At 29.3% G+C, this 22608-nt stretch overlaps 4 protein-coding genes across 5 annotated transcripts; 2 read left to right on the top strand and 2 right to left on the bottom strand.

Moving 5' to 3' along the window:
• The first annotated feature begins 2380 nt into the window (after positions 1 to 2380).
• Positions 2381 to 3491, top strand: LOC123883344. 2 transcript variants are annotated; one of them, XM_045932115.1, is made up of 2 exons: positions 2381 to 2546; positions 2896 to 3491. In XM_045932115.1, the coding sequence occupies exons 1-2, from the start codon at positions 2453 to 2455 to the stop codon at positions 3384 to 3386; spliced, it is 585 nt and encodes a 194-aa protein (XP_045788071.1). In that variant the 5' UTR covers positions 2381 to 2452; the 3' UTR covers positions 3387 to 3491. The 2 variants fall into 2 exon arrangements, with proteins under 2 accessions (XP_045788071.1, XP_045788080.1); XM_045932124.1 differs by having other exon boundaries at positions 2998 to 3491.
• A 771-nt stretch (positions 3492 to 4262) lies between these two features.
• LOC123883357 (UPF0481 protein At3g47200-like) lies at positions 4263 to 7065 on the bottom strand. Its single transcript, XM_045932135.1, has 2 exons — positions 6801 to 7065; positions 4263 to 5744 (listed from the first exon to the last, which is right to left on the bottom strand). The coding sequence occupies exon 2, from the start codon at positions 5742 to 5744 to the stop codon at positions 4362 to 4364; it is 1383 nt and encodes a 460-aa protein (XP_045788091.1). The 5' UTR covers positions 6801 to 7065; the 3' UTR covers positions 4263 to 4361.
• Positions 7066 to 13632: 6567 nt separating this feature from the next.
• Positions 13633 to 16023, top strand: LOC123883367. Its single transcript, XM_045932145.1, has 2 exons — positions 13633 to 13982; positions 14665 to 16023. Exons 1-2 carry the CDS (start codon positions 13815 to 13817, stop codon positions 15571 to 15573), a joined length of 1077 nt encoding a protein of 358 aa, XP_045788101.1. The 5' UTR covers positions 13633 to 13814; the 3' UTR covers positions 15574 to 16023.
• Positions 16024 to 17391: 1368 nt separating this feature from the next.
• LOC123892508 (MADS-box protein FBP24) lies at positions 17392 to 20934 on the bottom strand. The gene is made up of 6 exons (XM_045942311.1): positions 20747 to 20934; positions 18699 to 18786; positions 18353 to 18517; positions 17999 to 18040; positions 17808 to 17849; positions 17392 to 17586 (listed from the first exon to the last, which is right to left on the bottom strand). Exons 1-6 carry the CDS (start codon positions 20932 to 20934, stop codon positions 17392 to 17394), a joined length of 720 nt encoding a protein of 239 aa, XP_045798267.1.
• Positions 20935 to 22608: the final 1674 nt, after the last annotated feature.

Genomic DNA, 22608 nt, shown 5'->3' on the forward strand with positions numbered 1-22608 from the left:
GTATTTACAATTTGGGCCCTAATTAATAATTGTAGTATAAAAAATTTGAATTCTCAAAAAATATTAAACTTTTTATTTAATATCAAAAGACTCTTACGTATAAAACAATTCCTACCATCATTTCTGAATGCAATCATACAAAATCACTAATAATTGTGTTTACATCAATATGTATATAAGAGACAAATAGGGATGACTGATCTTGTAGAGAAAAATATAGAGGAAGACAATAGGTGTGTGTTGAGATGCAGCGAGATTACGAGAAGAAAAGAATTTGCATACGTGTAGTGATGAAAAAGTAATACGAAGGCAGTTTGACAGAGAATTTGATACTTGATATGAATAAGAGATACATACACATAGAGAATTTGATCATTGATTTGCGTATTATTAATGTATAAATTCATAAATTATCAACCATATCAAATATCATTGTACAAAAATTCATAATTAATACTTGATACAATTATATATTCCCCGAGAAGCAATAGGAAGCGACATACAAAACTAATAATTTCGTATATATTCTTTGTTGGGTCTATTAGTCCCCTAAAAAAATTATTTTGGGGCCAAATTTTAGACTTAATTATTTTTATGGACCTAGGAGGTCCCCTCTTTGCCCTCCCTCAAATAAGGCTTTGGATGCTAAGGACAAATGATATTGATATTAAAAAGCAATTATCATATACGATGTTTTCTCTTCCCACCCCCATGAATCTTTTATCCCCCTTGAATTTCCAATTTTGCCCTTGAAAAAACTTCGGTTCGTAGAAACCGAAGTTTTTTTTTTGCCTTGAAAACAAATTTCGGCTTCTAAAAACCGAAATTTACTCTGAATTTGCACTAGAAAAAATTCGGTTTCTACGAACCGAATTTTTCTGCAAGGGCAAAATTAGAATATTGGGGGTATAAAAAATTCATGGGAGGGGGGAAGAGAAAACATCATCATATACTCAACCGGGTAGTGAAAGAAAGTGCCGGAAGAAAAGAACCCTGCGAAGCTTTAGGGAAGAGGGGTAATCTTGTTGCATATAAGAAGAATAGGCCTTTATTTAATTTCATAAATTAAATGTTATAACAATATACTCTCTCCGTCTCAAAATATAAGCAAAAATGAGTCAAAGAAACTCGATGTATTTAGTTAAAGATTTGGAGCAAATAAATTCACTTTTGTAAATCAACTTTTACTTCTATTTTGGGACAGAGGAGTACATTGTTACGTCCCCCAATATTTGTGGTGATGTTGGCATACCAATTTTTATCTATACATTACATTATACATATAGTTGATATTAGCACCCCATCATGAAATCAAAATATATCCATCACTCACCTAACAGTATCCTTTTCCCTTTGGAATCACGTTGCCTATATCTTAGTACAACATTTCTTCACTTAAAAAGCCAACGACATGCTTTAGAAATTTTTCTTCCATTCAACTACCTAGTATATACTTCAGACAGAAACAGAATTCCTCATTGAAAGAAATTTTGCTTAGAATAAAATTGCAAACAAAAAGTAAATAAATTTAGCTAATACTCCCTCCGGTCCTTTTTATAAGAAACAATTTGGAAAAAAAATTTGGTCCTTTTTATAAGAAACAATCATTAAATTTATTCTTACAATTCCATTTTTACCCTTATTAAATTGTATCCATTCCAAAGTTATGCATTAATTAGAGTGATATATTCCCTAAGGATAAATTAATACACCAAGGTTAATTTTGGAATAGATTGTAAAATTTTAGAATTTTTATTAAGAAAGATAAGGTTTCTTGGTATGTGTGTTTTTTCCAAATTGTTTCTTATAATAAGGACCGGAGGGAGTATGTTGTTTTAATGCCACCAAATTCATTTTTATATCTAGAATTGAAAATTAATACCAACCGTTAGCCGGTTATGTGGTGATTGACGTTGTAATTTATAAGAAGAAATACGGTTCGATTCCCCGCAACTATGATCGGGAGGGGGCTGAAACCACTTGATATCAGAACTGACCCCGAACCAGATTAGGCCGTCCAATAAACCGGATACTGATGGTGAAAAAAAATTTAAAAATTAAAATTTTATACGTCTTAACTTTCGGATTTTCAGAAAAAATAGTTCATAGTAATATAAAATTCGTCCAAGAGATAAGTAATATCTGGTGAATAATTATTTCAGTCAGGACTAAAACTCGGATATTTTCGAATAATTCTTCATAAACTAAGCTCATTAAATACTTAAACTCAATCAAATAATTTTTTTTTAAAAAATATTATAAACAAAAAAAATTGATTAGTTGGTCTTTCTTCATCCAATTCAAAACTTGTACTTGAATTCCCCAACCAACAACAACAAACAATATCCATATGATTCTTATTTATATGATCAAAATTTAATTTCACCACATAGAATCATATAATAATGAATAGCCTTATCTGGCTCCAAAAAAACCCAACATTCCAACCTGGATGGGACCTAGAAGAAATTCATGCCACATTTTTCAAATGCATAAGTTGGCAAATGGAAGAAACAATGGATACAATCAATTGTCCTTACCATTATGTATGTGATAAAACTTACCCTCCAAATTACACTTTTTTCATTGATATCTTAGTCCTTCTTTTCACAACATTTTCTTATTTTTTCACTCTTGTAATTGTGATAATCAATATTATCTCAAGAAAAAAAACAATTTTTTTGAGTCAATCAAAAAGATTTTTTTTACCTTCTGGTCCTATATCTCTTCCACTTATAATCTTAATCTTTGCAAAGGGTCATCAAATCAATACAATTTTTCCACTTTCTTGTATTGGTCCAGCAATTCTTCTATTGGTACTAATTTCAGCATTATCTTTTGATAATATTGAAGATGGTGATAATTTTAAGGATATTAAGTACACTTTTTTTGCAGCATCAACAATTTCTGGAATTTTGCATGCAAGTATATATTTGGATTCAATTGTGTTACCTTATTATACCGGTTTCGATGCGTTGATGTCTTCGACATTTTCGGGTGAATGTGCAACATGTGTGTGTAGGAAAGAAGCTTTGGTTGTTGGAGGTAAACTAGTGAAGTACAAAGGTTGGTCAATGACAACATTTTTTGTTGTTGGTGTTCTTTGTTTAAGGATTATATGTAAAATTTATGGAGAAAATGTGGGAAAATTTGTGTCTATGATTAAAGTGTTTATGGAAAGGTTTAGTTGGATTTTAATAAGTTTGGATTGTGTTTATTTGATTGCAAAGTCACCACAAGAAAGAGTCATGTTGAGAGTTGTTGCTTTTGGAGGCATATTTCTTTTAATTTTGCTTCATGTTCTCAAAGAGGCATGTGGTCAAATTTATGCAATGGCTTATGTGACAGAGAAGTTGAGATTTGTGTCAAAGTCAACACCATTGTAAATAGCATAAAAAAAATTGTAATTTCAAAATCAGTGTTTTAAATTGTGTTCTGCAACCATAATTGCGGTTGTATAAAGAATATAAAGTTACTACAGTTGCGCTGAATATAATTGCAATTTTGACTACGTTGTCCTTATATTTTTTTCTCTTCATTTTACCGCAATATAAAGGTTTATTGTGTTTCTGACTACAATATAAAGAATTTTGAAGTCTCGGTGCCGATTACATCGTCCTTATTTTATTACATTATACCGCAATGTAAAGGTTCATCTGCAACTGCGCCCACAATTTAAAACGATAGTCGACACCAAAATGGAATTGTAGGATATCAATAGCTTAATTTTGTTGTAATTTGTAAATTATAAGCTGTTTTGTTAATTAGATGGTATTGCCATTATTGCTTCTATGCAAATTAAGGCCTTAGTTTGGGCTGAAAATGTGATATGTTAAGCCCAAATGATGTTGGCCCTAAAACGTTGGTATTTATGCCTACAAAATTGAGGGATTCCTCCCCCCGCCAAATTTACATTTTTGTCCTTGCAAAAAAAGTTCAGAATATTTTTTCGGAACTTTTTCTAGTTTAAATATTATTTTTAATAGGCATAAAAGTTCAGGAAATATGTTCTGAACTTTTTCGCAAGGGCAAAAATGTAAATTCAAAAATTGATGCTCTTGTGATACATTGGTTGACGACCAGAAGCATCAACGTCAGTCTAAGAGAGATATACGTACACCTCAACCACGATGAAAGTCTCAGTTAATCAGATTGATCATAAACTCATGAAAGTCTCAAATTATAACAAAAAACTCATGAAATGGTAATTTATAGTTTGACAAAAATCAGAAATAGTAAATATAGGCACATGAGGAATCACATAGTACTTTGGTAAAAAATGATAAGAGGCAAGAAAATACATGAAAACAAGCCTAATTCAATTTGAACACAATACAAAATCTTTGTTTAAAGTTAATTAACTAGCCGCGCGCGGAGTAATAAGTCTGCATGATGGTGAGAACAAGAAGCAAAATAGCCGCCACAACTCCTATAAATTTCCAAACAGTAGGTATATGGTCGCGTCTCAAAATTTTGTACCAATTTTGACAATAGTACAAGACCACCTCAAAAATGCGCTTGCATTGATGCCAAACGATTAGCCGCAATCCAAAAGCTTTTGTGGCTTTTTCCCCCTTGTACACATTCAACCTATCACAAATCTCACTGTAACTGGAATCCATATGCTCCGCGCCCTTTGAGATGGTGCGAAAAAGTGTTAACAATTCTTTGCTCTTGACACACTTATTTAGTACTACTATAACTCCTTTTTCTTCAAGCAATTCAATGTCATGTTTACAACATATTAATTCTTTGAAGAAAAGTGCATACGATGTGTATTTGCATTTAACCCCAATTCTGCTCTGCTCCCAAGCAATCAAATTTCTCCATCTCACTTCTGTTGTTTCCTTGACATACAACACCGGGATTTCCAGCTTCCCCGATTCAATATTGAAATTTATATCAAAGTCGAATGTATCCGCCAAAGTATGCTGCTGCTGGTTATTACTAATGTTTTGTTTTTTTGGACAGATAATTATCCCAGCAGCTCGAAGCCTAGAAGCACATCGAAATAGTTGTTGATTTGCTCGTTTTCCCTCTTCGCGTTTGCTTTGATCAACTGTAGACAAGTGTATCAAATGAAGTATATGAGCACCGCCCGTGGCATTCACCAAAGGGTAATCAAAAGCTTTACGCACAATATTAGCAACTCGATGATCGTCCTCAATTTCAGAGCCATCTGGAAAGACCTTCCTATATAACTTCTTGAGAACAATGAAGGGTATTTGATTCTCAAGCATTGTGATGTCGTTCACAATCGACAACACTTTTTCCTTGGTTTCAAATATTGGATCATCGTAACTTAATTTGTAATTGCCAAGTCTAGTGAGAAACTCTAACAAAAAACAACCATCCAATATCATTATTTTGGCGATTTCTTGGGGTGATTCCGAGTCAAAGATGCTACCACCATAGCTTGCGCGAATGATTTCAACCAATTTGACAATATCATTGCCACATTCGTTTAACCTTACCTCTGAAGTTCTGTTTTGCTCTCGGATTATTCCTTGTCGTTCAAGAAACTCGCGCATATATTGCCATTTAGACTCTTCCATCAATTCGAGGTAACTCGTTGCTCCCCTATGTAAAGGTCCTATTGAGATACACTTTGGCTTGTAAGCCTTCTCTTTCAGACCTCTAAGCTCGTCCGAAACTCTACAAATGCTGCATGACTGAACTTCTATATGATCTAGAGACCCCAACATCACTTCCATGTGAACCAACCAACTAGAGTCAGATCCCATCTTTTAATTCAAAAAAATTATATTTAGAATAGGTTGTAATAAAAAAAAAATAGGAAGGGTGCACAATAAAAAGAATAAATATTAATTTCGGTTTATATTCCAACTATGCTATTATGTGTTTTATATATAGATGAGAATTATACTGTTGTCTACGAGCCCAACAACAACCCTTAATTGATTTAAAAATGGGAAACTTTAAGTCTTCTCTATATGAATAAATAATGACTAACTAGATTAGATGGAAGAATCAATCAAATGTTTGACCAAAACATTTTATAATTTTATCCATCATTAAATGAGTTTAATAGATATACTCTCAATACAAGAAAACTTAAATTTAGAGAGGGAAGGAATCCGTCGCTAAAGTGTCAAATTTCCGTCACAAAAACATTTAGTGACAGATTTAATGACGACTAAAAATTCGTAACAAATTTGAACGCCGCAAATATTTAGCGAGGTCATTTATCATCCGTCACAAATAACGACGGAATAAAATGGTCGCAACAATAATACATCTGTCACTATTGACTGCATAAAAATACAATATTTATTCTTGGAATTCCATTGCTAATTGGGGATGGATTTCAGTTTCCTTGCAAATTTGTGACAGATTTCAAATTTCCCCACTAAAATTTGTGATAGATTTCAAATTTTTCTTACTTATAATTCTTAATCTCCGTAATTTTCTCAATGAGTTTTATATTTAGGGACGGTTAGATATAAACAACCTACAAGCCTAGAATTACAGACAAATTACAAATGCATTAGAATGTGTTTAACTTAAGCTAAACACTTTGAGAATCACTAGCTAGCTAGAAATCTACAACAAAAACATGGTTTCTTTCCGTAAAAGTTCACACACATTATATTAATTAAAGAAACTAGCTTCATAGGAAGAAGCATTTCTTGTCTTTGTTTATGTAACAAACTAAGTTCCAAAACAAAATATATATATTCCACTACTACACTTGAAGTTATAGAATGAGGATGATTTGGCATGAAAACAAATAATTAAATATAAAAATTAACTTAAGCTAAGAAGAAGAAAAAGATCACCTTTTGAAAGGTATTGTTTGAGGAAACAAAACTAAGAGAAGGGTGGTTTTGATAATAATGCTCTATTTTTTGTTTTGCGAGGAGGATGGGAATAATTATATATAGAAGATTCAATTAAGAAAGCCAATGAATTTCTGTTTCTTCATGAGAAGAAAAGTGGTGGAAGGAAGGGTTGTTGTGGTTGACGGAGAGCGTTTTTATTAAATATAGTTAATCGGATTTGAATAACGAAATCTCGTGATTCACACGACAAACATAAACGTTAACGATAGTATTACGCCCGAGAAATAAGACAAAGTCGAGTTTTATTCGCATAACAATAAGTTCTAGATAGAACAATATATGACTGAACACAATAAAGTACATAACATGACACAATTATACTGGAGAGAGATATGGATAATATTTTTTATATTTAAAAATAAAATAAATATTTTTGTATTTGTTTATAGTTATGCTATAAACAAAAAGTTGTCATATATATATATATATATATATATATATATATATATATATATATATATATATATATATATGTTTAGTGATAGATAAAATTTTTTGTTTTTATTTTGTCTCTTACTACTTATTTTTTGTCTGATGGCCCATAATCAGTTTCTATGGGTATAACAAAAGTTGTACAGTTTAATTCTCTATTTTTTAGCATATTAAAACACCCAAAATTATACCGGTAGTTCCTTACTTTAATTTTAGGAAACATTTTAGTCCATAATCTTTTTTTACGATATATTTTAGTCTCTTTTTTTTTTCCCTTCATGTATGGATATAGATTTCAAGCCTCAAATGATGTTTTTTTTTTCTCTATGCGTTATGCTCCAAAACAAATTATAAAATTGAAGGTTGAAAAATCATACACGAACATAAATATGGATGAAAGAAAAAAAAGAAAAAAAAAAGGCAAAAGTTACATAAAAAAATAAAGGACAAAATCATTTATCACTTGAAGTTGAAATTAAATTAAGGGACAAATGAGAAAGATTGCATGTGCATGATGCATGCTATTGAGAAATGATGATGAATGAATGACGACGACCCAATGAAATGTCATTTTCGATTATAGCTGGGAAGTTTTCTCTTTCGATAACAAGTACTTTTTTCAGGAACATTTTCAATTAGTAAGACTATAATATCATGTAATACTTATGCAATTTATATATATTTTTTTCAATAATGATACTACTTTGAATATCATATATTATTAACAAACGATTCATTTTAAAATTATTTTTTTAAACTTAAATTGATAATATTAAATTGATGATACAATCAAAGGCAGAGGTACATGGGGGACAAGGGGTGGCTGTAGTCCCTCTGGCTTTTTCATAATTTTTTTACTAGTACTAATAGTATTATACATATCTAGCTATTGGACCTTGCTTCTTATGGTAAAAAAACCTTTTATTAACATTGTAAAGTACACAAGAAATAATAATTGAATAAAATAAAATAAGTTGAGAAGTAAAACTTAATTGTTCTCCTCCCAATCTCCAAATTGCAAAACCCTAAAGAAGTTTTGGACCACTTATTTTGTCCTCTTCTCCAATTTCATTCATCTCCAATTTCTTTCAAAGTAGCAGATTTAAATTTAATATATATACTCTTTATTGTATTGTTGTCTTGGTAAATTGTTACTTTATTTTTCTATCCCACTTTGAGCTACATCTTTTATTTTAAGAATTAGCACCTGATTAACTTTATTTTTTCATAAGATTGTGTTAGTATTTGTTAATTGTTAGGTTGAGACTTGTTTCTTAAGTGCTTGCATTTGTCTTATCTAAATTTATTTGAAAAATTGTGTTTTTCGCTAGTAGTCTAGTGACTAGAAATTTCACTTTTAATAAAAATAAATGGAGTGTCTGTTGTAACAAAAAAAATGGAGTGTCCGAGGTTTGAAACCTGACTGCATAATATATACGATATCCCTACCAACTGAGCTAAGTTCACGGAAAAAAAAATTGTGTTTTTGTTAGTTTGAAAATTGGTTAGACAAAAAATAATTCCCTCGTTTTTTAAGAGGAAAAGAGAGAGATAATGAAGAAGTAGTGCATTTGAAAATTTACTTTTTCTATATACTAAATTATACCTTTTAGCTTGACCAAAAAAAAAAATTCTTCCTTTTAGACTCGGTCCCCCTATGTTTAAATCCTGGCTCCGCCCATAGATACAATACCTTAAATAAGAGATCGGGCGGCTAACATGAGTTACAACACCCTGCTAGCAGGCTAGACAAGCGCGTTTTACGTCTGCCTGTGTCTAATTTATGTAAAAAAAATGACTTATGTCATATATATATATATATATATATATATATATATATATATATATATATATATATATATATATATTTTGGTTAAAAAAAAAAACTTATGTCATATAATTAAACTTTGCAAATAATAACTCGATAACGTACAACGCTGCAATTCTGGAAGGTATGAATAAGGATCTTGATTCTTGAAGGTATGAGTCAATGCATGAGGATGATCTAAAGTCTCCCCATTCACACTACTATTATTATTACAATTTAAAACTTAGGATAAGGTTTGTTGAATACAATCATTTTTTTACACTAAATGCTAGTAACTTATAATAAAGCTCTACTGTACTAATTAAATGTGTTTCCACCGCTACAGTACCTACGTCCTTGTATGAAAATGCATTTTAACATCTTCCCCAATACGTATGAATGAGGAGACTTTAGATCATCCACATGCATTGACTCATGGGAAATTCTAAAGTATTTTGATAATTTCTAATGTACCGATACATCAGGTCATTAAAATGATAGGTAAATTATTTTTTTTAAAATAAATAATTTTTTTTATTATTTAAAACATTATAATAACCAAATATTATTTATCAAAATTGTCAAAAATATAAAATTTGATATTTTTTGAATTTTTATTCCTTATAATAGTCAATATTGTAACATTTAATGAAAAATTAAAAAAATCAGTGAATTGCTTATAAACAGTGAAATTGTGATTTTTCCTTGTGATATTATTATCTCTAAAATACAATAATCAACTTAATTCATAAAAATAATCGTTAATTTATCAATTTAACGACTTAATGTACCAGTACATTCGAATTATCCTGATGTACCGTAGAAGCTCCCTTCCCGATTTAAAGTCATGCGTGTTGAGATTTATCAAGTGTGAGAAAAAGTCTCACATTAGTTAAAAGAGTTGAGATTGAACACTTTATAAGTGAAATGACTCATAAACTCATAAACTTTTTAATTGCCAACTTAGTAATTATTTATTTTTTAATTAAAAAAAATTAAAAAAACTTTTTTTTTAAAGAAATTTTTTTTTTACGGTAACTTTTGTTTAAAGAAATCTTTTTTTTTTAAAGAAACTTTTTTTTAAAATAAAACTTTTTTTTAAAGAATCTTTTTTTTAAAGAAACTTTTTTTTTTAAAGAAATTTTTTTATTTAAAGAAACTTTTTTTTTTCGTTCCGTTCATATGCAGCGATTGTTCTTCGTTTTCAATTTCAATTTGGGGTTAGGGCAAAGCGATTGTTCTTGCGTTACTATGTGATTGCAGTTTTTTTTTTGTTACTCTATTATTATTAGTTATTATTATTATTATTATTATTATTAGTTTTTTGGTTACTATTATTATTATTAGTTTTTTTTTCATCTTCGTTTTTTTTTTGTTACTCTATTATTAGTTATTATATATATAAGAATTTTTTTTATATATATATAATAACAACTTTTAGTCAAAAAAAAAAACTTTCTTTTAAGTAAGTTTATAAAAATATAACAACTTTTAAGTTTTTTTTTTATTTTTTTAATTAAAAACCCACATTAATTAATGAGTTGGCAATTAAAAATAAATAAAAAATAAATTAATTTCCACGTGTCATGCCATGTCAAGATTCTTCCATGTCATATGCCCACTTGTTGAGTCAGGGGGGTAACGCAAAGAATCTTGACATTACAGGGGGTAATCTCAAAAAAATATTTTGCAGGGGGGTAACGCAAAACTCTGCTATTTTGCAGGGGGTATAACACTATTTACCCATTAAAAAATGAGAAAGATTGCATGTGCATGATGCATGCTATTGAGAAATGATGATGAATGAATGACGACGACCCAATGAAATGTCATTTTCGATTATAGCTGGGAAGTTTTCTCTTTCGATAACAAGTACTTTCTTCAACAACATTTTCAATTAGTAACAAAAAAGTTTCTATAATCTCATGTAATATTTATACAATTTATATATGTATTTCTTCAATAATGATACTACTTTGAGTGTCATTCATTATTAAGAAACGGTTTTTTTTTAAAATTATATTTTAAAACTTAAATTGATAATATTAAATTGATGATACGATACCTTAAATAAGAGATCGGGCGGCTAACATGAGTTACAACACCCTGTTGTATCTGTGGGAAATTCAAATCCGCAATGTACCGAATAGTTGAGTTTTTTTTATAAGCTACCGAGTAGTTGAGTGAAAATTTATAATGTGAATAATGGTATACTAGCGGGTCAGACAAGACTTATATTATGGTGAGTTTGTTAATAAAAGATTTTTGCTAAAAAAAATGTGTCTTATGTTACGGTGAATTTGTTAACAAAATTTTTTGTTGCTATTAAAAAAAATCAAAAATATTGTTGATATTATGAAAAATCCACATCAAAATTCATGTATCCTCATTATATATATTATAGATATAGATACATGTACCGATTGGATATTGGGACGGTGGGGAAAGACCGAGCATATATATCATTACGATTGGAGTGCATATTTCCAATACTATAGTCTATAATTTATAGAATAACTAAATTTATACTATAGGAAGATACCGAATGACCTAACCTTTTTCCTCTTCTTTTTACTTAAAAGTAAGAAACTAGGCTAAACAACAATTTTGAAAAGCTATAGTAAAAAAAAAAAAAACAACTTCTATATTTTAGGAAAAATTATAATATATTACCAAACATATCTTTTAACCCTATTATAATAAAAAAATAACAACTTTTAACTGTTTTTTTATAAATAAAAGTAAGATTTATCAAACGATTTTAATTTTAGTTAAAAAACTGTTATTTCTAGCTTTATGGTTAAAAGAGCTTCTACACCTAAAAAAAGCTAGGCCAAACGGTACCTAAACTTATGTCTTATATATATTTTGGTTAAAAAAAAAAAACTTATGTCATATAATTAAACTTAGCAAATAATAACTCGATAACGTACAACGCTGCAATTCTGGAAGGTATGAATAAGGATCTTGATTCTTGAAGGTATGAGTCAATGCATGAGGATGATCTAAAGTCTCCCCATTCACACTACTATTATTATTACAATTTAAAACTTAGGATAAGGTTTGTTGAATACAATCATTTTTTTACACTAAATGCTAGTAACTTATAATAAAGCTCTACTGTACTAATTAAATGTGTTTCCACCGCTACAGTACCTACGTCCTTGTATGAAAATGCATTTTAACATCTTCCCCAATACGTATGAATGAGGAGACTTTAGATCATCCACATGCATTGACTCATGGGAAATTCTAAAGTATTTTGATAATTTCTAATGTACCGATACATCAGGTCATTAAAATGATAGGTAAATTATTTTTTTTAAAATAAATAATTTTTTTTATTATTTAAAACATTATAATAACCAAATATTATTTATCAAAATTGTCAAAAATATAAAATTTGATATTTTTTGAATTTTTATTCCTTATAATAGTCAATATTGTAACATTTAATGAAAAATTAAAAAAATCAGTGAATTGCTTATAAACAGTGAAATTGTGATTTTTCCTTGTGATATTATTATCTCTAAAATACAATAATCAACTTAATTCATAAAAATAATCGTTAATTTATCAATTTAACGACTTAATGTACCAGTACATTCGAATTATCCTGATGTACCGTAGAAGCTCCCTTCCCGATTTAAAGTCATGCGTGTTGAGATTTATCAAGTGTGAGAAAAAGTCTCACATTAGTTAAAAGAGTTGAGATTGAACACTTTATAAGTGAAATGACTCATAAACTCATAAACTTTTTAATTGCCAACTCAGTAATTATTTATTTTTTAATTAAAAATAATTAAAAAAACTTTTTTTTTTAAAGAAATTTTTTTTTTACGGTAACTTTTTTTTAAAGAAATCTTTTTTTTTAAAGAAACTTTTTTTTAAAATAAAACTTTTTTTTAAAGAATCTTTTTTTTAAAGAAACTTTTTTTTTTAAAGAAATTTTTTTATTTAAAGAAACTTTTTTTTTTCGTTCCGTTCATATGCAGCGATTGTTCTTCGTTTTCAATTTCAATTTGGGGTTAGGGCAAAGCGACTGTTCTTGCGTTACTATGTGATTGCAGTTTTTTTTTTTGTTACTCTATTATTATTAGTTATTATTATTATTATTATTATTATTATTAGTTTTTTGGTTACTATTATTATTATTAGTTTTTTTTTCATCTTCGTTTTTTTTTTTGTTACTCTATTATTAGTTATTATATATATAAGAATTTTTTTTATATATATATAATAACAACTTTTAGTCAAAAAAAAAAACTTTCTTTTAAGTAAGTTTATAAAAATATAACAACTTTTAAGTTTTTTTTTTTTATTTTTTTAATTAAAAACCCACATTAATTAATGAGTTGGCAATTAAAAATAAATAAAAAAAAACCTACAATTTTTCTTAACGTGTGAAAGAAATAAAAGTAACAGAAATAGAGAGGGAAATTTACGATTCACCAAAAAAAAAAAAAAAGAGAGGGAAATTTACGGAAGTTTCCTCGTCCATACTAGACACTAACCCTCATGTTGTTTATTATATTTTTATATAATTCGTGTATTTATTTTTATCACAAGCAACCCCTCGTATTATTGTAACAAAAAAAAAAACCCTCGTATTATAAAACCAGCATAAATTCATGCATACTTAGACAAAAAACAAATCCCATTCTTCTACCAAAAAGCAGCAAAACAGGTGGATCTTAATCCTTCAAAATAACATGGAGGATCCTAATAATGGTCAATATGCTTCTCCTCCGGATGGGGGACAACTAAGAGCTGTGAAAAGCAATGGCATAACTAAGGGGGTGAACACATATCATACAAGAGTAAACAACATACTCAAATATTCCTCCGTTCAAACTACCACCTCCTCTCCTATCAATCTAGTAAGTATCTTTTTTGCGATGAATCTATCAATTCAGTATACTGTTGAGATAGATAATTTTATATGTTAAAAAATTAATAAATATTATATGTTATCGTATCAGAATTTATCTATCTCACCGGTGTATCAGTGTATATTCAAATAAGATATGTGCTGAAAAATTCTTTATTCTCAAGTTTTATTTTCTTTACAAGATAAAGCTCTTACAGCTGAATTAGAAAGAGAAATAGAAGAAAGTTACCTTTTCGAACCTTAAGGTAAAAAAATTGGTTTGGAGCGTCGTCCACTTAAATATTAGCAAGGTTTAGCGTCAATGTCGAGACGCCACTTAAATACTCGACGCTAGATAGTTGCGTCCAACAAACGCTATTTCGCGTCCATCCTATTAGACGCTAAGCTAATGCTAGTAACATGTATATATATGGCAAACGCCAGTAGCTTCGGTTGTTGGGTGACGCTACAAATATATATATATATTGGTGTTATAAAACATCATCTATAGAGTCCGTTTGACACAGACGCTAATGTAGTGTCAGCTCTTGATGAATGCTATACGTTAGTTTTTGAATATATAGCGTCGTCTTTTTATTTTTATTTTTATAATACAACACTTTAAATAATGGATTTTGTTCATGTTGTCCACCGGTTCTCACCATTCATTATGAATTCATCTTTTGTTTTAGGGTCCCTCATCGACTCAAGTTACCTACCACGAAACCACATATGATCCTTCTTCTGCGACAGCTATCATTTTAGAAAGTGAGAATCCTTCTTATGGAGCAGCTATCACTTTAGAAGTTGAGGGTCAAGACATTAATGTCGTAAAAGAGCCCCATACTACTTTTGGTACCGAAAAGTCACGAGGATTTGTTAACATTGTCGAAGATGGTGATGATGTTGCTTCCTCCTTTGATGTCATCCTCAAACTATTGGATCCCACACCATCATATGTGTTTGATGGGTCTTCTTCTTCGACGATTGAAACCACTCCCGACAATCATGGGGTTGTGAACCTTTTCAGAGAAATAAAAGAAATATTCTCCAATTCTACTAATGTGAGCTCCTTCGACCAGACCACCACTATTAGGGTGCACTATCTTGTAGAGAAACTTCGACCCCTTCGTCTTCAACTTCATGGGGCCAACCAAGAAGCTTTTATTGCATTTGAAAAATTCTTTACCTCTTTGGAGGCCAATACCACTCTACTTGCTGTGATACCTACCCATGACCATGTCACTACCTCCATGAATGAAATTCGACGGGAAGCTTTGGCGTCGAAAACAGCTGCAGAAACCTTGGTCGAGACAAGGGATCAAAAGAGGCATGACATTTCAAATAGGTCAAATAAGATAGACTTGCTTGAACATCAATTGGCTGAACTTAAGCAAGCACAAATTGATGATACAAATGAAATCAATCGGATATCCTCAAAACTAGCACAAGGGATGGAAGTCAGCAAGGCTGTTTTTACGAGAGTAGTGTCCGTTAAGGAAACTCTCGCGGCACTTTCCTTCAGCTATAATAGGGCCATCGCAGTTCATCAAGAGTTGGAGACTTTGCTCACAGAGGCGGTTCGCCATGCTTCTATATAGCCTTTATCAATTTTTGATATTTTTTCTTTCAAATTTTCAAGGAGGAAACCCACTTGGGTTGGTGCATTGGTATTGACTTGGGACCTAGGAGTGTGCTCCTCTTGAGGTCTGAGGTTCGATTCTCTCTAGTGCTAATTTGGGTGGGCTAATTTAACTTCTTTAAAAAAAACTTCCAAGGAGGATGCAAAAAGACCCCGATGTCTCTCTTTTTGGTGTGGTGCCCATGGGTTGTTAGCTTGTGGTTGGTTGCTCCGTTTGTACTGCTACTTCGGTGTTGCTTTGTTGTTCCTACTCGGGCTTTTATATTTGTAGATTTGCTTTCTTTATTGTTGGTTGTTTCTTTTTGTTCTCTTTTTTTAGTGTACTCTTTGTCTTTTGATCTTTGAAGCTCTTTATTTATATATAATTTATTTGCCTTTCAAGCAAAAAAAATTAGTATCTTAATTTTTATTCTATTGATTGATGAACAATGAAAATGACTTTTCACCGGCGCGTATTTATTATTTACTGTAGCAATTACTTAATTTTTTTTACTACAACAATCTTAACTCATTTCATTTATCAACACAATTTCAATATAGAATGATATGTAATCAAATTTTTGACAACTAACAAAGAACAACATCGTTCTTGCTAGCAATGCGTAGATACTACGCCATATAAAACTTGGATTATATAACACCAAATTGACCTCCAAAAAACCACTCTTAAGTAACATTTAAGAGTGAAAATCCTTGCCATTATAGTATCATGGTTGGTTGCTAATTATCAATATTGCTTCCCTAACATAGCCAAGTCAAAATAATATAGATGTCAAAATCCTATGCCAGGACTGTGTTCCTTCCGTATTTAACTTGTCCAACTTCAACCAATTGACACCTCTTTCTTGTTCTCCTAATAATTACTTTTATCACATATTTATATAGGGTCGTCCAACAAAAATAGAGGCCTAAAACAGATATAATTGTGACTCTCTGAGGTTTTATAAAATATAAAATTTATGCAAAGTTGTATGAAAAATAAATAGAAAATCTAAATATATCTAAATTGAACTATTTTGTGTCCAAAAAGAAAAAAAACTAAATTAAACTATTTTGAGGCCTTTTTTCTTGCAATATATCGTTCTTCTTTTCTTGCAATATACCCCAATATAAAGGTTCGAATGCAACCGCACCCACAATTTAAAACAATGATAGACACCAAAATGAATTTGTAGGATATCAATAGCTTATTTTTGGTGTAATCTTTAAATCATAAACCCGTTTGTTACTTTAGATGCTATTGCCATTTATTTCTTCTATGTAAACTAATGCCTCAGTTTGGGCTGAAAATGTAACCAAACTCTCACTAAAAAATCACAAATAGTAAATATATAGTGCATTGGTAAAAAATTGTAAGAAGCAAGAAAATACATGAAAACAAGCCTTTTGTATATAATTAAGACAGGATTAACATTAACATATATAGGTAATCAATAAGTTAAAGTCACAAGTGAATAATATTAGGTATCTACAATACTCCCTCTTAATTTATATCATAAATATTATAATTAAATACTTCTAATTATAAATATATGTTCAACACTCAACCTGAAATTCAAAATAAACATTATAGACTAGACTGATTGATATATGGCAGCTTGATCCACAAAACACTTCATGCATGTCACTCTGCAAATCACAATGCAACATATATATATGTCATTAACTATATATATTGTAACATATATGGAAATTAACATATGCAATAGAAAATATATATACCATAATGTTTTCAAATTTCATTTTAAAAAAAATTAAAAAAAAATACCATATTGTTTTATGGCTGATTTGGGTCCCTAGACTTGTGATAGTCTTGAAGATTTGGCTGAGCAAGTGCAAGTTGAAGAATGCTACTTGTAGGTTGGTCCTCAAAGAATGCAAACTCATCCATTGCATTTTGTTGTTCTTGTACCGATTTTTTTCCTTCCACTCCAAGGTTGTGTAATTCCATCACTCTCATGTGCTGCTGAAACTAATTAATCCTCAAATTAACATTCTATCTAGTTAATTAATCGGTAAAATTAGTTTAATGTATATATCGTTTTTAAATTGTGGTTTGCAACTGTAATTGCAATGGTAGACTATAGTTTAAAATTTTTAGTGGCCTCTACAACGACATCGCTACTTCAATTTTAGTGGCATCGGCCACATTTGTATTATTTTACTGCAATATATAAAATTAAGATTCCTTACCCAGTTGGACAGATTGATGTTTTCCTCTTCCAAAATTCTTTCCTGGATTATTCACAAGATATATAAATATGGATAATTTGTCAATTAATGAATAATCAATTATAAAAGTGGATTTTTTGTTATTTAAAAAAGTGGAAATTGTGTGACTGAATAAAGAGAGATTAGTTTGGTATTAGTGTTAATTGTGTGACCTTGATTCGCAGATTCTGGATTTGCTGTTGGAAGAGCTCAATCTACATGCAAAATCATTTACAAGATAAAGAGAGCAATGAGTACTCTAATTTTCAATTACCCCTAATGATGAAATAATTAATCTAGTACATATATTGTTTTCCATAAAAAAGTTAATCAAAATAATTTCATTTTTACACCTCTCCTCTGAATATTACAAAAAAATAATTATGAAATTTTGAATTAAAAAGTTAAAACAAAAGGTAATTTTTTTATTATTTTGAAATAAAAGGAAAGACAAATCATTGTTTAGAAATTAATATTGAAGATGAAATAGAAAAATTAATAGCTAAAATAGAAAAATTAATTTTAACCTGCCGATTTCGAACTTTTGCAAGAGAATTTTCTAATTCTTCTTCAAGTTTTATCAGATCATCAAACTTGAAATTTTTCATGTCAACTCCTAAATAGCGTTGAATTCCCAATTCAATACTAAGACTTTCTTGCCTCAACATTGCTATCTCATTCAGCATTTCTTCCTATAAATACAATAAATCAATAAATATATATAAGCAAGAAATGTACCCGAAAAAAAATATCAAGAAATTACATTAGGTATTCTAATTTATGTATAAAATTAATAATAGTACTATAAGAAGGTTTAATTAATTTTTCACAATTAACATTTAAAAAAAAAATTAGTATGAGTGAGGCTCATACCCTGTGGTGATTAGTCAGATGATCATCCTGTTCCACCATAACTCGTTTACCACTAGATCTTTCATACTTTTCAATGATTTGCTCCATACTGAAAGGAAAACAAAAAAACACTACTTGATTATTGAGTATGATCACATACTATATAGTATATATATGAAATTATGAACAAATAAATTTATGACATAAATTTGAACAAAGAATTGGTATAACATAGATATAGCTAGGTTTAGTATTTTTATTTAAGAAAAATCTTTATAGGAAACTAAGATGAAATTTTTTATTATTAATTATGTGATTGAAATAAGGAAAGATGAAAGTGAAATGTGATCACCATAGTTCATACCATCACATGGTGTCTGAAAAAAAGAATTATAACATGAAATAATTGTAGTCTTGTGTCATCAGAATAATAAACTAACTGTCTAAGTCACACACTCAAGTTTGGTCAACATTAGTATTAGAATGAAAGTGACCAATAACTTATATGTCATATTCTCCTAATTTTTAATATAAAAGAAATTTTATTTTTTAGATAATATAATTTTTTTTTATATATTAGTGATCGGAGGAAGTATATAATCTATGAAAAAGGAGATTTTTTGAATTAGATGTATTTTAATATCAGACTTACATCGATATCTGACACTAATACATACACTTATATTAAATTATATTATTTTCTATTGTATATAGCATAGAAGAAAACACCAAATATCCTCTACATATGGCTTTATAATAATATATAAGTGGATTTCAGTTTAAGAATTATTTTTTTATTATAAGAAAAAATATTATTTATATTTATACAAATTACTAACTTCAAAGAAACACATTATCTACATTAGATTTGAAGAGAGAAAAGAAATTTAATTCAAAATTCTAAAAAGTAATCCTAAAATATATAATAATTTCCCTTTGACATGTACATGATATACAGAACATCAAGTTCTCACTCAAACACACACAACAATGAGAAAGATAACATTAAGTTTTGAGGAAAGAAATTAAAAGAAATTAATTATTCTAAATTATAAAAACAATAAAAAATAAAAATATATATCTAACAATCTACAATCAACTACAATGAGAAAGATCTAGATCAAGTGGGCTAAAATTAAGGATCGATTCAAGTATAAGGAACATTCTACCATATATTAACTTTGAAGAGAGAAAATCAATCAAACAAAATTCTAAAATTTAAACCACAAAATAACTTCCATAAACATGTACTCCCTCCGTCCCAAATTATAAGGGAAAATAAAAAAATCACACTTATTAAGAAAAAGTAAAACATGAGAATTTGAAGTATGATTTTGTGGGTTTTCCTTGGAATAAGTTGCATAGGAAGATGTAAAAATAATTTTTATTGGTTGTTGTTTATTGAGAAAATGAGAGAGAGAAGAAATTAAATGCAATTTGCATTTAATTTTATGAAAATAAGGAAAAAACATTCTTGAAAATGATTTTTTCTCTTATAATTTGGGACAAAAAAAATGGTATTTTTTCCCTTATAATTTGGGACGGAGGGAGTACATCATAACATCAATTTCTCTCTCATACATACATTCACACAAAATGAGAAAACTTTTGAGGTGAAAAAATCAATTAATCAGCCTAGAAGAAACACATTCTACTAGTTTAATATACATTAATTTCTCCTAGAGAAAAGTAATTAATCATTTTATCAAAACAAAAAAAAAAGTAAATAATCAAAATTCTTAAGACTAACCCCAAAATATAAAAATAAAAATATATATTTTGAGGAGAGAAAATCAATTAATCACCCTAGAAGAAACACATTCTGTATTTTAATATCTGCTAGAGAAAATTAATTAATCATTTTATCAAAAAAAAAAAGTAAAATCAAAATTCTTAACTAACCCAAAAAATATATATAAAAATAAAAATAAATATGAGAAAAACCATGCAGTATTAATTGAAGCTGGAGAATCACTTAAATTTACATTATGACACAAATGCAAGAGAGATCTAAGAGAACAATAAATAAATAAAATTAAAATGAAGAATATAGCCATATAAAAACATACCTATAGGGTTCAGAGCAGTATTGAAAGAGTTTTCCAGTACTTGAAAAAATGATAAGCCCAATTTTAGCTTCACATAACACTGAAAGTTCATGAGTTTTCTTGATGAGTCCACTTCTTCTTTTGGAAAATGTAACTTGTCTTGTTGTTGTGTTTTGAATCCTCTTTATCTCAATCTTTCCACGACCCATTTCACAAAACCCTAGCTAACTACACTTTTTTTTTTCTCTTTAATCTATAATTAATTTACCACATAAAAAACAACAAAGAAAAAATGAGTTAAGATCATACATAAAATTAAATAAAACACCACATATTTTTTCTTGGTAAGAAAAATTAATATTTCAAGAATATTAATGTTGATGGATAAGAAGAAGGAAATGAATAATAAGAGAGGGAGAAGAAGTTTTTATTACCTCTTTGATTTGGAAAGAAGTGTGTGACACAATGTTATGAAATAATTTGAGATTAAATAGAGTATATGCAACTTTATGAATAAGGACGAAATTGCCAGATGTCTTTTTCTTGCTTTGAGAGGGACAAGTAAGGGTAGGATTGTCATTTTAAGTTATTGATAGGGTCAATATTCTAAATGCAGGTCCGAGGAAGATATGTGTGGGATCAAAGGAAATAAAAGCAAAGGGACCATATATATTGATTTTGCATGAAGTTGATGGGAAGGGGTATTAATGTAATTTTTCATCGTACTTTTTGTGTGTGAATCGGATATTTTTAAGCATAACTGCAGAAATTAATTATTAATTAATTAGAGTCTTGTGAGACGTAATGAGTTGCAAACTCTTCTTAAAATAAATTTAATAGATTAAAAATTAAATTCAAAACCTTAATTAAACTAAAAGAGATTAATTAGAAGAGATTGGTGTTATTTCATGTGATTGATATTGAATAATTTTTCATCGTATTTGATGGTCAAAAAAGTTTTTCAAAAGCTATGCTACCTAATATCTAAACTTTGCTAAAATAAGAAAAAGGTGAAAAAGATTAAACTTGCTACAAAGGGAATTTCTTTGACTCGTTTTTGATAAGACAGTGAATAAGAATCATATCACTGTGCCACTTCCAACATGCATGAGAGCAATGTGACATACTAAGGGAATTTTTCAAAGTACATATAGTTTGTATGGTTTATTTATGTATACATATTTTTGTTGTGTGTGCCATACATTGTTAATTAGTAGTAACTAGTAATTACAACCATTTCGTAAACAATAATTGTGTCCCTTAATTACGTGTTTTTTAATTACTCCAAAGAGTATTAAGTATATATAGGCATACAATAGTCTCTAATATGTATAGGCATACACTAGTCTCTAATGGCCAAAATGACGTGACGACAAAGCACTGCTCATCTAATTACGTAGGAACGTGACACCCAATATCTGACTACATACATATTCTTTTTTCTTTTGCGCTATTTCTCCTTATAACGTATGTAGCTCTGCGTCAATATCAAACTTGATAACAAGAAACAATAAAACACCATATTATTTATCCAACATTTTTGAGTTTTCATCTATTCAAATCTTCCACAATTCTCATGACTTTCAATGAATTTAAGAAAGATTGATCTAACTTGCATTACAAGTCCGAGGAAGATGATGAGGTCATGGAAATGAAAGCAAAGGGACCATATATTGCTTGAAGTTGGTGGGAAGGGTACTAATGTAAATTTAATCACTTTTGCTAACATCTAAACTTTGCTAAAAGAAGAAAAAAGGTAAAAATATTAAAGTTGCTATAAAGGGAATTTTTTTTACTCATTTTTGAAAAGACAATGAATAAGAAAGAATCCCAGCCTGCGTATACCATCATCACATGTGCCAGCCAACAAGAGAGCAGTCATC

Source organism: Trifolium pratense, linkage group LG1 (assembly GCF_020283565.1).
Source record: "Trifolium pratense cultivar HEN17-A07 linkage group LG1, ARS_RC_1.1, whole genome shotgun sequence".
Taxonomy (NCBI): domain Eukaryota; kingdom Viridiplantae; phylum Streptophyta; class Magnoliopsida; order Fabales; family Fabaceae; genus Trifolium; species Trifolium pratense.